The sequence below is a fragment of the Lithobates pipiens genome, unplaced genomic scaffold (genome assembly GCF_037356315.1).
Source record: "Lithobates pipiens isolate NorthernLeopardFrog02 unplaced genomic scaffold, aLitPip1_a1.2 Scaffold_23, whole genome shotgun sequence".
Classification (NCBI taxonomy): domain Eukaryota; kingdom Metazoa; phylum Chordata; class Amphibia; order Anura; family Ranidae; genus Lithobates; species Lithobates pipiens.
Window position 1 is genome coordinate 89,777,790 of NW_027507785.1, and position 18,063 is coordinate 89,795,852.

General features: G+C 42.7%; 1 protein-coding gene across 1 annotated transcript in view; it reads right to left on the bottom strand.

Annotated features, from left to right (window-relative positions):
* APPL1 (adaptor protein, phosphotyrosine interacting with PH domain and leucine zipper 1) overlaps positions 1–18,063 on the bottom strand; it is a 64,500-nt gene that overhangs the window by 13,711 nt on the left and 32,726 nt on the right. The window contains exons 12-17 of the mRNA XM_077452027.1: positions 15,013–15,055; positions 13,343–13,399; positions 10,064–10,152; positions 3,665–3,853; positions 3,336–3,382; positions 2,155–2,329 (exon numbers count right to left, since the gene is read on the bottom strand). Coding sequence (XP_077308153.1) covers positions 2,155–2,329; positions 3,336–3,382; positions 3,665–3,853; positions 10,064–10,152; positions 13,343–13,399; positions 15,013–15,055 — 600 coding nt within the window. The remainder of the gene's footprint in view (positions 1–2,154; positions 2,330–3,335; positions 3,383–3,664; positions 3,854–10,063; positions 10,153–13,342; positions 13,400–15,012; positions 15,056–18,063) is intronic.

The window sequence follows — 18,063 nt, forward strand, 5'->3', positions numbered from 1 at the left end:
CTCCCCGTCTCCTCCAAGGCTGCAGAGGACATGAATCAGGCTGCACTCATGGCAATACTCTGGGGGCTGCACTCATGGCAATACTCCGGGGGCTGCACTCATGGCAATACTCCGGGGGCTGCACTCATGGCAATATGCTGGGGGCTGCATTCATGGCAATACGCTGGGGGGGCTGAATTCATGTCAGTGTAGGAGCTGCATTCATGGCAATACGCTGGGGGCTGCAGATGGGCACTGACCCTTATTTTGCTTCACAGTTTTTTTTTTTTTAAATGTAAGATTTTTTTTTTTCCCTGAAGTTAAGGTTTACAGTTAAGGTGTGTGGTATAAGCCGATTAAATACGGTATATCCAAATAACACACCCGAGCTCATCTATTCACCACACACAGCACAAAGGCAAGAGAATTCTTGTTGGGCCGTGCATTAGTGCTCGGACGAACACACTTAAACCGAATTTTAATGGTTTAAAGAATGTCAGACAAAATGGTCGGCCCTCAAACATGTTCACTTCATCAAATCTGGCCCTCTTTGAAAAAAGTTTTGACACCCTTGATCTATATTATCCAGCCTGTCACCCAGCCCGGCTGTTGATTGAAGCTTATAGGAATCAAAAATGCAGAAAATGGTCCCATCGGGGAGCCAGGTCCTTCTCCTATACTAGGCAGAAAAAAACTGAGCTGCTAGATGCAGTGTGAGGGGTTATAGCCAGTAGGACCGCCCCCTGGGCGGTTTTAACACTTTCTACGTAGTCCTCTCCTAAAGGGGCGATATAACCCTAAGGTCAAGAAGAGCTGCTGTGTCAGTCAATGAACGTTGTGGAAAGAAAAGACATCTCATTAGTCCTGAGAGACAAAAATCGCTTTTTTTGACAAAATTTAGTTTTGAGGTCACAACAATTGAGGTGAGCACAAAATCCGAGGGGGGAACATTGGGGAGCAAGATTTATTTCAGGAATAAGAAGATTAAAAGAAGATTACCATAGTATCATTTTGCACAGAAGATATATTGGACTTTGATCCAAAACTACATGGATAAAAATCACACATTGAAATAGTGGTTTAAGGAATGTGTCACTGAAATGTACGTTTTCCTTCTTTGATTTTTCACAAGTGGATTAATTAGCTCACTGCATACTTTGAGGAAGAAATTAAATAATGTTGATGGCACTGTTTATATATTTCTGATTTTGAATATGGATTGCAACTATTAGTATTTGTTTATTTATTCAACACTTTGTCACTTTTATATTGGGAATGTGCCACAAATAATTTTAATTTAATTTTATTAATTAGAGTATTTAATAACATATCTGTTCTGCTGAGTCTATATTGATTCCTTATTTGAGCTATGGGGATGAAATGTTATTAATTTTAACCACTTCAGCCCCAGAAGAGGCTTTACACCCTTCCTGACCAGGTCATTTTTTGTGATACGGCATTGCATTGTTTAACTGACAATTGCTCGGTCGACAGGAAAGGGGTTAACAATAGGGGGCAATCAAGGGGTTAAAGGTGTTCACTGGGAGGTGTTTCAAACTGTGGGGGGAGTGGACTGACTGGGAGTACAGAGAGATTACTAGGAACCAACGAATACTCTGAACTCCCCTGTCAGAATGGGGATCTGTTTGTTTACATTGACAGATCCCTGTTCTCTGTGGAGCAGTCGCAGGTGGCCGGCAGACATCGCAGCCGCCGCCCATGAGCATCAGCTCCCGTGCCGCGGGCACGCCTCTGGCTGCGCATACGTGCCCGGTGTATCTGTCAATGGGAGCGCCATAGCGCTACATGCTGTTTCTGCGCATGCGCGACAACAGGCGGTGCATGCTGGGAATACAGCAGCGCCGTATCCCAGAAAAATATGCTTATAGGTTTCTCTTGCCCACAAGTAAGATGGGAATCACCAAAAAGGAAAAATCAAAAGGTATTTTTTCCAATAAAATAAATTATTAGGCAGTGAGTAAGAGTAAGAATTGCTAAATATGCATTATGCAAGAGTAAACGTTATTTAAAAAAAATAAAAAAATAAAAAAATCAAAAGATGTGAGTGGAAATCTGCTTTAACTCTCGTACCATAAAACTGACCCACGAGATTGCACAGCAACCTGGCTTTGTTCTCATACTGAGCTATTGAATGGGAATGTGAAAACAACTCACTTCAAGCAGTCACAGGTCACGAGGAGGTGGGACTCGGTCATGCGGAAGATATTGTGTATTGCACGTGCAGCTAGGATTTGGCGCATAGTTTCATATACAACTTCAGGGTTCTCATCGGTCTTTACTTCCATAGATCCAAGAAACCTTACAATGAATAACTGGTGGAGGATGGAGTCTATAGTGTGAAAAAAAAAAAGAATTTGTATGTAAAAACTAAAAAGGGATCAATGGCAGGTTACAGGACTAAATCAATCTGATCTAAATCTCTCACTGATGTGACTTTAGTTAATTGATGTAGTGTATGCTAAAATTACCTGTGATGGTCTCAACCGGCTAATCAGCTGCTGGCTGCATTTGAGGCCTTTCACTTGCACCTGCACAGCTGTCAAATTGGGACATGTCTCTGCAGCCGCTGCAACCCCCATAGACATGAATGGGCGGCCTGCAGGCAGCACCTGACAACTCCAACTCCTTAAGGCCGGGTTCACACCGCTGCGATGCGGGAACGCCGCGAATCCGCAGCGTTTTCCCACATCGCATGACTCCCGCCGGCAGTTCACACTGCCCTATGCGGACGGCTGGGAGTGTCAATGATATGTTAATGACACCCCCAGATCCGTCCGCATATCGCAGTGCGATCTGCCGACTCGCACAGGAATCGGATCGCATGGTGTGAACCCCCATGCGATCAGATTCTGTTGCGGACCAAAAAAAGGGTCCCGTGCGAGTTTGCTGCGGGAGCGATGCGAATTCAGCCATACTATCTGTATGGCTAAACTCGCATCGCTACGGAGATCGGATGTGATTTGCGGTGCGAATCACATCCGGATCTCCCCCCCGCAGCAGTGTGAACCCAGCCTAAAGACGAGGCTCATTCTTGGACTACAGGTGTAAGGCAGGTCATAGACGATGAGATTTGCTTTCCTGCAACCACGGGTGCAATATGCTTGTTGTACCCAAGTTGATTGATGGATTAACTTGGGTACAATCAACCTGTCCCTGCTGAACCGGCCGATTCGACCCATCTATGGCCGGCTTAAGCAGTCATGTGAAAGAGGCCTAAGAATTCCATACTGGTGCATCTAAAAGAATGTTTACTAGTGAAACTGTACAGAAGTGATAACTATATAATTCCATAAAAAACAATGCTATAGAAACAAAGATACATGAGTATAGATTACCTTCAGACACAAGTTTTTCTCCTGATTCTCCAAAAGGGTTAGTTCTTCTGCAAGGGTTAATAAAGAAAATGTAGGTGTGAGTGGATATGGACTTATATATACAACCTTCTAGCACCAACACATACATGAAGATCATTTATAAAGTCTGTGACAAGTGAAGGCGCACTCTATAGCAATTAAACAGAGATAGACAGATATATATATATATATATATAAATAAAAAAAATTCCATCATACTTGAAAACTGTAGGCTACAATTAGATTTCATGGTCAACTCCTTAACTTTTCCCGTTCTTTATACAGCTGACCCAGGTTTTCAGGTTATGTACCTGCCAGACTGTCCCGGAGTTCTGGGTTGTCCAGACTGGTCCTCACTCACTGGAGAGATGATGTCAAACTGGATTGGAGTGTCTGGAGCTACAATGGAGTCCAGGGATAGAGCAGTGAGAACAGAGGAGTCAGAGCCCACTGAACTGGTACTGTTTGTACGTGTGGTCCTAGGGTTTGAGCGTGGAGGCCTGCAGAAACAAGAGTGTGAAATGATTATAACAGTCCAGAGAAAACCAGCTGCACACAACATAAGTATTTTAAACTAAAGGGTCTGGAGCATCTTAGACTGGGCTTTCTCAACCAGGGGTCCATGGAATTCTGTTTTTGTTTTATTTGTTTTTTTGAGCACCAAGCAATGGTAAGATTATCATTTCCTGCTGATATCAACTATGTAGTTTTAGTCAGCTCTCAGCAGAGGGACTACATTGACCACCAATGAACAGGCCACTCTTTCCACTGACCTCCAACACAAGAGAACATCTCTTCTGCTGCTGACCATCAATGTAAATGGAAAGTTTTCCCTGATTTCCAATGTAAGGGGACAATTTTAGGCTAACCACCAATGTAAAGGAACACTTTCCCACTGACTTCCAGAATAAGAGATGTAATATCCCACTGACTACCAAATATGGGCCATTTCTCCCCTAACCACCAATGGGGGGGGGTTACTAAAGGCAAATAGACTGTGTAATTTTGCAATTGAACATTTTTTTTTGTAAATGTAAATTTATTAAAGCTTTACTTTACGCAGTCAGGTGCAGGGGAAATAAAAAAAAAAAAAAAAGAGCTTTTTTGCTTGCACATAATTGGATGTTGGAAATCAGCAGAGCTTTACCATATTTACTAAGCTCTAGGGAAAATTAGTTCAACTGCACTTGAAAAGTGCACAGTCTATTTGTCTTTAGAAAATCCACTCCTATGTCTCTTTTCTGTGTATATGTGTGTATATATATATATATATATATATATATATATATATATATATATATATATATATATAGTGACATTGGGGTGTTTAGCTCAAGTGGTTAGAGGCATTTTTCAGTCCACATCAGGCAGGCGTTTATAGTTAAGGGCCTGGTAGCCCACGTTTATTAAAAGGAAAAACAAAATAGTCCATCCAGGAATCCCACGCAGGGGTCCAATCTTAAATTAAATACACACAATTCAAATGAAAAATGCTAGCCCATCTGGCTACTCTTCAGCAGTAGTGCTGCTATAGGTACTTGCCCCTCAAACGAGCTGCTTGGATACACACAGTCTTAGGCTCCTTGGACGCACACAGCTTCAAGCCCTTCAACACACAGCTTTGGACTCCTTGGATGCACACAGCTTCAACCCTTCAACGCACACAGCTTTGGGCTCTTTGGATGCACACAGCTTCAACCCTTCAACGCACACAGCTTTGGGCTCTTTGGACATGCACAGCAGCAAGCTACTCCACTCCACCATCCCTCACTCCATTCCCAAGAGCCCTTCATTATATGGCCTGTGTGCAGCTGGGCACACACCCTGCTCGTTATCATCAAGACCTGGACACAGGGCTGGAGATATGCAAACTGTCTCTTTTTCCTCCGATTTCATAAGGACAGAGCCTCGCTCTGTCACTATATATATATATATATATATATATATATATATATATATATATATATATATATATATATATATATATATATATATATATATATATATATATAAACACACACACTATTTTGTCAAAAGTATTGTGACGCCTGCCTTTACACTTACATGAAATTTAATGGCATCCCAGTCTTGGCCCATAGAGTTCAATATTGAGTTGGCCCACCCTTTGCAGCTATAAAAGCTTCAACTCTTCTGGGAAGGCTGTCCACAAGGTTTTGGAGGTGGTCTATGGGAATGTTTGCATTTGTGAGGTCAGGCAATAATGTGGATGAGAAAATCTGGCTCATAGTCTCCACTCTAATTCATCCCAAAGGTGTTCTATCAGGTTGAAGTCAGGGCACTGTGCAGGCCAGTCAAGTTCCTCCACCCCAAACTTGTTAATCCATGTCTTTATGGACCTTGCTTTGTGCACTGGTGCGCAGTCATGTTGGAACAGGAAGGGGCCATCCCCAAACTGTTCCCACAAAGCTGGGAGCATGAAATTATCCAACATGTCTTGGTACGCTGGCGCCTTAAGAGTTCCCTTCAGTGAAGCTAAGGGGCCAAGTCCAACCCCTGAAAAACAAAATAATCCCCCCTCCACCAAATGATTTGGAGGGGTGGCCCAATACTTTTGGTAAAATAGTGTGGATGAGCGAGTTTGGGGTGGAGAAACCTGACAATATAGTGTAGAATATTGAAATTCGTCAAAAATTCCTGGGCGAACAGTGTCTACATCCAATCAGATGCAGACATTGTTCAGATATTCTATCAGCTGATGGAGTTTGCAGTCAGAATACATTAAAGGGCAGGGAAGATTTGTCCTTCTGTGCCGTTTAGTGTGGATGGAGGAATCCGTTTTTTTTCGTTTAGCCAACCTATGCAAAAAAATATTTAAGTGGAGGTAAATTGGGTATCTGGCGCTCCAGGAGGCAATGCCCTTAGTTTGTAATAACGTACATTTGATTAGTCAGTCTTTAGGTGAAAACCAGGTTGGCCCACGGTAAGGGGGTGATTTAAAAAGAGGCAGCCATCCTCAGAGTGTTAATTGGCTCCTGTCTAAATTGGCCCTATTATGTGCATATATGAATGTGAGTTAGGGACCTTAGATTGTAAGCTCCTTGAGGGCAGGGCCTGATGTGAATGTAAAATATGTATATATAATATGGAACGCGCTGCATAAATTGACAGTGCTTTACAAGTGGGTGAGCACCTAGATGTTTACCCCAAACATAGAATGCAGTGGCTACCTTTGGGACTGTTTATTGAACGCTAAGCTGTTATACTAGTACACGTAAAAGCGATTCAGGACTCTGCTATGGACTACTATTTAAAAGAAACCTGAGGAAAACATGGGGGCCATCATTGAGGACATCCGTCTGAAAATGCTAGCTACCAGGCTGTCTCAACAGCAATACTTTCTGAGTGACTGACCTGGAACAAGCATACAGCCAATGAAGTAGGAATTAAGTTACTACTTCTGATCTGGAAACTTGTTTTGGGTCAGTGCCTCAAAGTATGGAAGCCCTACAGAAAATGCTAGGTGCCTGGCTGTCATGCTGATCAAATGGCTCCAATACATTCTGACCCAAGACTGTCATTTGCTGTAGGCTAGTTCCAAGTCAGTGACACAAAGTTGTAATGCAGGAAGACATAACTGCAGTGATGGCAGTCTCCATATTTCTCTTAATACCAGTTTCCTTTAAAAATGAATTCCATGTTTATGTATATTTAAACATCAGGCTGAGAGCCCTTTTATAGGGTAACAATTGAATGATGCAAAGTATTAAAGAGACACTAAACTTTTTTTTTTTAAATGCTATTTAAATATGTATTCTTAAAGAGGAACTCACCCAAAAAGCAGAAGTTATGCTTTTTTTGCCTCCTCCACCCTCCTCTCCCACTTTTAGAAATATTTTTTGGGGGGGTATCTAGTTTTGATAGGCCCAGGTGATCCCAGTGGATTTACCCACCCCTCCCCACTTTGCTGCTAAACATGACGGCACTGGAGACCCAAAGACCAGGCCTGGGTTAGGACAGCACTGGATCCTTGGACAGGTAAGTGTCCTTTTTCTCTTAGCCTCCTCCAAAACTCTAGATTCCTTCTTTTTTTTTTTGTTGCTGCTGTATTCCAACTTCCTGTTAAAGGGTGGCTAACATCCTCGCTCCCAAGATAACTATTTGATTTTTAGCGATGAAAATTCCCAGAAGGCAGCAGGGACAGGACATTCTCACCTAGGCAAGAAAGGCAGTGGGTGGAGTCGGGCCTAAGATTAAGGCGGCATCGGCGGTAAAGTGGCACTATTTTTAGCGCCGCTTTACCGTTGTTTTAGTGGCGCTATTCGGCCGAAAAAGGGTTAAAACCGACCGCAAAGGGCCGTCGCAGGGATATGCCTGCGGTTTGGTGGTGCTGCCCCATTGTTGGGCAGGGGCGCTTTAGGAGCGGTGTATACACCACTCCTATAGCGCTGCAAAGATGCGGCCTTCAGGACTTTTTTTACCGTCCTGCAAGCACACCGCTCCAGTGTGAAAGCCCTCGGGACTTTACACTGGAGCGAGAGGAGAAACTCTTTACAGGTGCCATTTTTGACACTGTAGCGGATGTATATGGATTATTTTGGAGAATAAGCATATTGTATCTTGTCGTTTTTAGCTGTGGATGCAAAGTAACATTTCACTTTTTGGAACAATGAACTTTGCATATATGTTTTCTTCATATCGTATATTTTAAACTGAGGTCATAAAGGCCCTTTGGGTCTTACTCTGTAACATCTGTGCCAAAAGATACCACAGAAAAAAAAAAAGAATAAACCAGACCCCACATGGCAGAGATTACTGGATGGGCTGCAATGCCAGGCGTGCGTATTACTAGTGAAGATCCTTTCCTAAGTCTTCTGCTTCTCAAGTAAACACACCAGAAAGCTCCTGCCTGTCTTCAGACATAGCAGAGGTTTAACATGCTGTCCTTTGATCTATCCCTCTTAATGACAAGAATCTTTGCCCACTTTCAGGGACAAATGGCAATCCTTAAAATGATCCCTTCATTAGATCATGAAGCAATAAAGAAGCTTTACTAAGGATCAGATGACCACAGACAAGAAAATGAGCAAAAGGCACATGAGCAGACTGCTGGCTGCATCATTTCTTTTCAAGTTGACATAAAAAGGTGAAAGTATTGTTTTAAAGTGAATTTCATTTTAATAGTTTTTAGATGTTTATGTAAAATTGATTAGCTTGCTACTAATAATTATGTCATCTTTGTTACCTTTTTTAAAAACATTGCTTTTTATGTGTAGAGCCTAATTAATTATGTAAAACGTGGAACAGCTAAAGCTGGATTTATCATTGAAATATTGCGCTGCAGCCACGAGCCAAACGTTTGGCTTGTGGTTGCAGCATGGTCTTATTGACTTCAATGGGCGAGTTAAAAGGAGTTGAGTTACATTTACTGTGTCCATCAAGCCAATCTGCAGCATGTGTGAACTCCCTCCAGGTGTATGTTATATTTTAGGTGGATGGTAAAACTGCAGTGGAAAATAAAATAAGTTCTTACAAAGACTGGCCTGGACACAATGACTTCACCACACCTTTACCAGTAGGATGGACCTACCATTTGTTGTCTATGGCAAGAGGTTTGCCAACAGTGAAAACATTTATTTCAGCCAATGAGGAAATGAGTGATGGTGGTAGAAGTGAAAGTAAGCCAACGGGATTTTTACACAGAGTTTCACAGCTGCCATCTAGCAAATGGTAGAAAGCTGTAACATGAGAAAAGGAAAAGATGACCTTACAACAGCTTCTATACAGAAGTACTGCTGGATATAATAGCCAGAGGAATATCATGGTTCAGTTTAAGATAGACAACACAAAAACTCAATATACATGCTCCCATACAGCTGAAGTTCAATTTGCTTGTATTTACCTTCCCTGGTTTACCCATGCATCCTTCACCAACATGCTAAGGCCCCTTTCACACGGGACGGATCCGTGACGATCCGCCCGTGAACATCCGCTTGCTCAGTGGGGATCACTCTGTTTATCCCCACTGAGCCGGTGGATGACAGGGCAGTCCCTGCACACCGTCAGATCTCCGCTCTCCTCTATAGGGGATCGGATGAACACGGACCGTCTGTCCGTGTTAATCCAATCCGCTCTGCAGACAGATAGAAAAAAAATCGGATTTTACTCTGTCTGCGGACCACAGCGGAGACGGATGATATCGGGTGACAGCAGATGTTCATCCGCTGACACCCGCTATACCATAGGGATGCATGTATGTCCATATTTCATCCGAAAACGGATGGATGAACCTTATACTTTTTTTTTTAATGACATGTTTCCATTATCGTTACATACCTTATTTGAGATCCATTGATGTTGTTCCAGGATCTATGTACTTTTCTATGCAATGTAAGCAAGTCATGACTGGCGGGACAGTTTGTATGTAGCATGCGAAAACTGAACCCCATGTAACCCTCAGATGAGACTCCATGATTAAAAGAACTGAAATCTAATGATGAAAAGGGGAGCTGAAGGCTAGATGCTGCTGGAGGTCCTCCAGCCAGGAAATGAGGCTGGCTCTATCTGAATTGTAGAGTAAGCAATCAGTAAAGGAGAGGATTCTGTAGAACTGGGAAAGAATCGGGGGTGGCTGGAATTCAGCTTTTAAAGTAAAGTAGAGTAGAGTAAGGTCTGAAGCATTCATTTACTCTGCAACACTGCTTATAGGAATATGGTTATGGATGATCAAATGTCCCAAGTGATTAACTTACACCGGCCTCATGCTCTCATGTCTCTGCTGGAAAGATGGAGATGGAGTCACTGCTTCGAGGGCGGTTTGGTTTACTCTGGCAGCAGTTTCCTGACATGAAAATAGATTGTAAAGACTTACAATTCCACAGACATCTTTATACAAAAGCAAAAAGCCATATAAAATAAGAATAGATTTTTTGGAGATGCAAACAGAAAAACAAGCGGGTCTCTGCACCTTTCTTTTGGCTGTTAAAGCGGAGATCTGGCAGAAATATGACTTTTACGATAAAAATACCCTTAGAATACTCATGCAATGCAAAAAAGGTATGCTGTAAACTATGCCCAGTTTTCTATCTGAGCAGCATTGTTTTTTTACTTTGTGACGTTTCTGCACAGCGCAGCCATCCAGTGTGGGCATATAAAGCTACAGTGTCCTTCTTCCTGTGTTCTGTGTATGCTGGCTACCCAGGATGCACCTGTCGATCTCGCACATGTGCAGTGCGGTGCAATTTTGGTCAGCTTGGCATGGCACATAGACACCAATGTTAAATGTTACGGGAGCTGTGCAATGCCAAGCTGTCCAAGAATTTCCTGAGATGCCATGCCAAGCTGACCAAGATCTCCCAGGAGCCAATGAAAAACCGGAAATGACGCACAGCGCCGCGGCTCCTAGTGGAGGAAGTGGAATTAGATATAGGCATAAATCAGGTAAGTGAACAGAAAAAATAAATTGCCAAATCATTTTAAGGATGCACATTAGTGCTGCATGGTGAGGAGTGAAAAATGTGGGTGGAACGTCTCTTTAAAGGAACATATTCTAGCTAATGCAAAGATATGTCCATGTACACTGAACCATGGAGCGAGCACTCAGTGTAAAGAAATAAGTTCACATCTAGCCAAAAAACCCTTAGCCCTTGTACACACGGTCGGACATTCTGACAACCAAATCCGTTGGCTTTTGTCCGACGGATTTTGGCCGAAACTGTTGCATACACACGGTCGGACAAAGTTGTCAGAAAATCAGATTGTATACAAAACATGATGACGTTATTTCGTTACGACGGGACTACGTTCAGGCTAGTAGCCAATAGCTTAGGTCTAGGAATTTGATCTGAGCATGCGTGGCACTTTGTCCGATCGGAGCATTTTGTCTGAAAATTTTACCGGTAAGTTGGAAAAGTTGGTCCGTCTGATATTCCGATGTAGAGCACACACAGTCGGAATATCCGACAAAATGGTCCGATAGGACACATTCCGTCGGAATCTCCGACCGTGTGTACAAGGGCTTAAAGTGGAACAACCAGCATGCAAGGGGTGCATGAATAAATTCCCAACAGGCCAAAAAAAAAATACTACAATAGTTTAACCACTTCAGCCCAGTGGTAGTTTTACCCCCTTAATGACCAGGCCATTTTATGCGATACAGCACTGCATTATTTTAACTGACAATTGCACAGTTGTGCAACGCTGTACCCAAATAAAATGTATGTCCTTTTTTCCCCACAAATAAAGCTTTGTTTTGGGGTATTTGATCACCACTGCAGTTTTAAAAAAAAAATCCCAATATTTTTTTACTTTCTGCTATAAAAACACATCCAATAAAAAAAATATATATAATGTAAAAAAATGAAATGTCTTCATCAATTTAGGCCAATATGTATGCTGCTACATATTTTTGGTAAAAAAAAAATCCAAATAAGCGTTTGGTCTGCGGAATATTTATGCCATTTTTATTTTTTACTTGCAATGGCCATGATCAGCGATTTTTAGCAGGACTGCGACAGATCGAACACCTAGCTGACACTTTTGACACTTTTTGGGAACCAGTGACATCATTACGGTGATCAGTGCTAAAAATATGCACTGACACTGTATAAATTACACTGGCAGAGAAGGGGTTAATATCAGGGGCGATCAAACAGTTACGTGTATTCCCTAATAGTTCTTTCTTACTTTGGGGCAGACGGGCTCACTGTATGGACACTGTGACCTGATTAGCAGGAATACTAGATCACAGTGTCCATGCCTGACAGCATGGCGGTTTGCTTGTTTACATCGGCATACTGTTGTTCTGTCTCTGTGGGGAGCGATCGTGGGTGGCACGCTCATTGGCTCCCCCCGTGGCCATCCAGAGCACGTGGCTCCGGCGATACACGCCCCCCAGTGGCTACTGAACAAAATCTTGTACAGGTACGTGATTTTGCACCATAGAGCCGTCTTGCCGCAGTATATGTATGGCAGGAGGTCTTTAAAGTGGAATTCCACCCAAAAATTGAACTTCCGCTGTAAGTACTAGTGACCCCCTGACATGCCTCCTTTTGGGGGGCATTTTGGGGGTGGGGGGATTCCCAGTTTTGACAGGCACCCAGCTCCCACTTCCTCCCAGAGCTCCGCAGTGCCAGAAGGAAGTTCACCTCTCCCTCCCTGCAATCTTCTGGGACACATCACAGGTCCCAGAAGAAGCCAGAGCCAGGCGCCCACATTTACAATGCGGGCGCCACCGAGAGGAGGGGGGAGAGGAGCGGGGCTTCATGCGCCCACATCGCTAGACCGCGGGACAGGTGTGTGTCCTTTTATTAAAAGTCAGCAGCTGCACTTTTTGTAGCTGCTGACTTTTAAATAAGTGGAACTCCGCTTTAATCTCAGCGAAATTCTGGTTAAAGCAGAATTTCCCCTGAAAAAGGAAATTCTGTTTATCCTCCTCCCTCCTTTCTCACTGTGAATTGCCTTTACCTCGGGGTTGGAGGAAGGGTCTGCAGGAGCTTGTGTATTGCACATGCGATTCACTGATCATGGTTGCAATGCTATGTAAACCCATTTGCAAAAAATATTAAAGTGGTTGTAAACCATTACAAACCACTTTGACTTACAGGTAAGCCTAGATTAAGCATGCCACCCACGATTAAGGCTTACCTGTAGGTCCAAGAAATATCTCCTAAACCTACAAGGTTTAGGAGATATTTGCCAAAAGACAGGCACCGCTGTCTACGGCGCATGCGCCGTAGATGGAAGATGGATGCTCCAGACTATAGGGGACAGCGGTGACTTCGCCGGCTCCTGTGTCAGGTAAATGACACATAATGGACTACTATGCGATGCATAGTAGTCCATTATGCTTTACCTTTGCAGGGAATCAAAAAGGAAGTAAACCCATCATGGTTTACTTCCTCTTTAAATGCACATTTTTTGCTGCAAATATTCATATTCATTTACTCGTTTTTATTTTGTAGAATATGGACTTCGCCTTTAACAACCATTTATTAGAAGCACACCTGCGTAATCATTGGAATGGAACTCACCTCTGGGTTTTCCGTTAGATATATGCGTTTAGAGATGTTGTTTATTGTACTTATCCACTGTGCAAGAAGAGAAAAAAAAATGCAAATAAATGCAACCACAGATATAAGACAGCACCCCATAAGGTATTTTATTAAATGCATGTTTGATATGTAACAAACGTTTAATACAATATAAAAAACCATATATACTTCTGTTGCTTGCATATCTGAAATAAACCCCTTCAGCTCCAACATCTGTATACAACTAAAGGCTCAGAACAAATTTTCATAACATTTCGGCTATAGATCAAAACAATAACTTTCTACTTATATACCTATATATGGCGGTTGATTTACTAAAGACAAATAGATTGTGCACTTTGGAAAGTGCAGTTGCACTAAGCGTTTATTGGTTTGTGCAAACGTTATAGTGTCTACAAAATAGGGGATAGTTTTATGGCATTTTTATTGATAATTTTTTATTTTTTTTCCTAGTAATAGCGGCGATCATCGATTTTTTTATCGTGACTGCGACATTAAAGAGGAAGTAAACCCTGATGAGTTTACTTCCTCTTTCATTCCCTGCAAAGGCAAAGCATAATGGACTACTATGCATCGCATAGTAGCCCATTATGTGTCACTTACCTGACACAGGAGCCAGCGAAGTCGCCGCTGTCCCCTGTAGTCCGCCGCATCCATCTTGTTGGTGGGGTCTCACAGCTCTGCCGCTGTCATTCGGCGAAGCCGCGATGACGTCACTCCCGCGCATGCGCACGGGAGTCGACACGAGCGGCAGCTCCATTCTTGGAAATGCCGTGCTCAGTGCGCCTGCGCGCCGCTGTCTACGGCGCATGCGTCGTAGACAGCGGTGCCCGTTTTCGGGCAAATATCTAATAAACCATATAGGTTTAGGAGATATTGCTTGGACCTACAGGTAAGCCTTAATCTAGGCTTACCTGTAGGTCAAAGTGGTTTGTAAGGGTTTACAACCACTTTAAGGCAGACACATCAGACACTTTTGGTGTGATTTTGGGACCATTCACATTTTTTGCAGAGATAAGTGCGATTAAAAATGCATTTATTACTGTGTAAATGTGACTGGCAGTGAAGGGATTAACAACTAGGTGGCGCTGTATGGGTTAAGTGTGTCCTAGGGAGTGATTCTAACTGTGAGGGGAGGGGCTGTGTGTGTGACATGTCACTGTTTACAGCTCCCGATTACAGGGAGCACCGATTAGTGACAGTGTCATTAGGCAGAATGGGGAGATGCTTGTTAGCACCTCCCCGTTCTTCCTCACCGTGAGATAATCACGGGTATCCCCGCGGACATCGAGTCCGCGGGATCCGCGTTCACGGTCGCGGAGCTCACAGCGGGTGCGCCCGCAAGCTGCCTCTTAAAGGGCAATGTACTGCCTGTACGTGCCATTCTGTCGCAGTATATCTGGGTGAGGCGGTCAGGAAGCGGTTAATAGAACTTGCATTCCCCCTATTTTCAAGATCGCCATCTACTCAAAGCTTCTAAAGAATAGATAACGGTTTAGCATTTGCATCCTATTTTCTATAGAATAATTATGGACAGGTTAGGAAGAAAAAAAAAAAAGCATAAAATGTGCAGTTGTGGAAAGAAAGCACAAAGATTTTTTTTTCACCAACATGCACAGACACACACACACAGTTACTGTTAATCATACCTCTTCACTGTCCTTCCTGCTTTCTGCTTGTAAAATTACAGACCTGAATGAAAAGAAAAAAAAATAACATCATATAAAACAAATATATAGGCCAATGTTAAAGTTATTAAATGTATGCATTCAATAAAAATCCTTCTATTATCCCTGTGTTAATGTTTTTGAAAGAAGAACAAGAAATAAAAATGATTCCTTAAAGCGAATCCATCCATTTAAAAAAGTCAGCAGCTACAAAAAGTGTAGCTGCTGATTTTTAATGAACACTCACCTGTCTCACAGTCCCACTCTGCGGTGCCGGCATTGCAAGTGTGAGCGCTCCCGCTATGGCTTCACAGCTGGGCGTGCACTGCGAATGCACAAGCCGCTCTTTGTGAGTGGCCGGGCAATGTTCTGGGACCTGTGATGTGTCCCAAAAGATTGCAGGGAGGGAGGGGGGGGGGGGAGAGGTAGGTGATCTTCTGCTCTGCACCACGGCGCCAGGAGAGGAAGTGGGAGCTGAGTACCCAACCACCCCCCCAAGAAAAAGAAATTAAATGGGGTCACAAATACTTAAAGCAGAAGTTCCATTTTTGGGTGGAACTCCATTTTAAATAGCATCTCAATCTCTCTATACCAGCGACGGTGAACCTTGGCACCCCAGATGTTTTGGAACTACATTTCCCATGGTGCTAACCTACATTGCATGAGTATCATGGGAAATGTAGTTCCAACACATCTGGGGTGCCAAGGTTCACCATCACTGCTCTATACATTGGGCTCTTGTTATATCAATCAATCTCTCTAGAGCATTGTACAGAGCTGTCAATTAAAAGCTTGTTATACATGCATAGTTTTCTTTCATTCAGCTGGCAGACTGAATGGAAAAAAAAAAAAAGGATTTCTTTATCCACACAAGTGAGGTAGATGCAAAAATCCTCCTCGCTGTGCTATTGTACGGGACTCCTCCACTGTCACAATACACTGATCAGCGCTGTAGATGAATGGCTGCAGTGTCTGATCGCATAAAAGTTTTCCCAGCAGTCCCTTTCTACTGACCAACTTCTGCCAGACAGGGGGGGGCCACACACAGATTGAAATTTGTCCAATCTCTGCTGAACTGGATGACTTTTGATTTGTGTGTACGCAGCTTAACAGAGATCATGCAGATAGAAAAAATGAACAGAAAAATAAAAGTGGATTGGAAAGGATTTTTTTTTAATAACAAACATCTCTATACTTACCTTTTCTGTGCAATGGAACTGCACAGATTGCCCCCAAATCGCCTCTTCTCTGCCCCCCCCCCCCCCAACTGGCGCTCCTCCTCTCTGTCCAGTGCCCTAATGGGAAGCCAAATTTGATGCCTAAACATTTTTTACATTAATGCAAGGAATGCATCAACCACTTGACCTCCAGAAGATTTACCCCGCTTCATGACCAGGCCATTTTTTGTGATACGGCACTGCCTTATTTTAGCGGACAATTGCAGGGACGGGAGACACTGTACCCAAACAAAATTTATGTCTGTTTTTTTCCCATAAATAGAGCCATCTTTTGGTGGTATTTGATCACCACTGCCGTTTTTATTTTTTTAAGCTATAAAACAAAAAATAAAGAAAATTTAGATAAAAAAAACAATTTTTTTTTACTTTCTGCTATAAAACATATCCAATATCATATCCAATAAATCCAAAATAAAAAAAAATAAAAAAAATCTAATTTCTTCATAAATTTAGGCCAATATGTATTCTGATTCATATTTTTGGTAAAAAAAAAAATCCCAATAAGCGTATATTGATTGGTGCAAAAGTTATAGTGTCTAGAAACTGTGGGATATTTTTATTTATTCTTACTAGTAATAGCGGCGATCAGCTTATACTGGGACTGCAATATTGCAGGGGACACTGACACTAATACAGTGATCAATGCTACATATATGCACTGTCACTGTACTAATGACACTGGCTGGGAAGGGGTTAAACACCACAGGTGATCAAAAGGGTTAACTGTGTGCCTAGCCAGTGTTTTCTAACAGTGTGTAAGGTGCTTTTACTAGGGGAAGGCACTGATCCGTGTTCCTGCTTTGCTTTCCATGATCAATGCCTTCCCTAGGACAGAATGGCAATCTGCATTGTTTACATAGGCAAATCGTCGTTCTCTGCCTAATGATCGGCGGGTGCTGGTGGAAATTGAGCCACAAGCAGGTAGCAATGGCGTGTACATGCGCGCTACAGACCCGAAGTCACCAATCACGTACTAGGTACGTGATCTGGTGCAGAGCGGCCGCCCTGCCGCAGAATATGTATGGTGGATGGTCTGCAAGTGGTTAAGGTTAAAAATGTTTAGGCTTTAGAACCACTCTAAAGTGTTACTAAACCCACAACAGTAAACTTGGTCTATATGCAGTAAAGCACGCTTGTTATACTCACTATGTAACCTAAGGGGTTAAGCCTCCGCATTGTGTAAAAAGGCTGTTTGATCCTGCCTCTCTGATCCTCCCCTTCTTTTACTGTCCCCAATCCATCTGCTATAGTACAGAGCCCTAGGAGGCACTCTGCACATGCTCAGTTTGGTGTGTATTGCTAGAGAGTTTTTTTTTTTGGGGGGAGGGGGGGTGCATGTGATCAGCACAGGACCAATTAGCACTGTCCAGACAGAGGGTCAGGGGTCATGCAGCCTCATATGACAGTCAGAGGAGAATGAAAACTCCCCCTACAAGCTTTTACCAGTGCTCAGCCAGACACTGATAGAAGTCACAAGACTGCTATATACTGCTGATGAGAAAAGTTATTTATCAGTTTATATTTACTAAAATAATTGCATTTCCATGTTCTGTGTACTGTGGGAGACCAGATATAGTGAATGCAGGGTCCTGAGTTTAGTAACACTTTAACTTATCAGTATACTGATTCTCTTTTATAGTCCTGCCACTAGATAAGGTTGATCCTTTACCAATATTTATGGGGTTAAAAAAAATGTACTGGAGAAAAATTGGTCTGGGTGTGAATCGAGAAAATGACTGAATACAATTTCAAATCTTTTAGCAATCAAACCAGTAACGTGTGCATTTCAACTGTT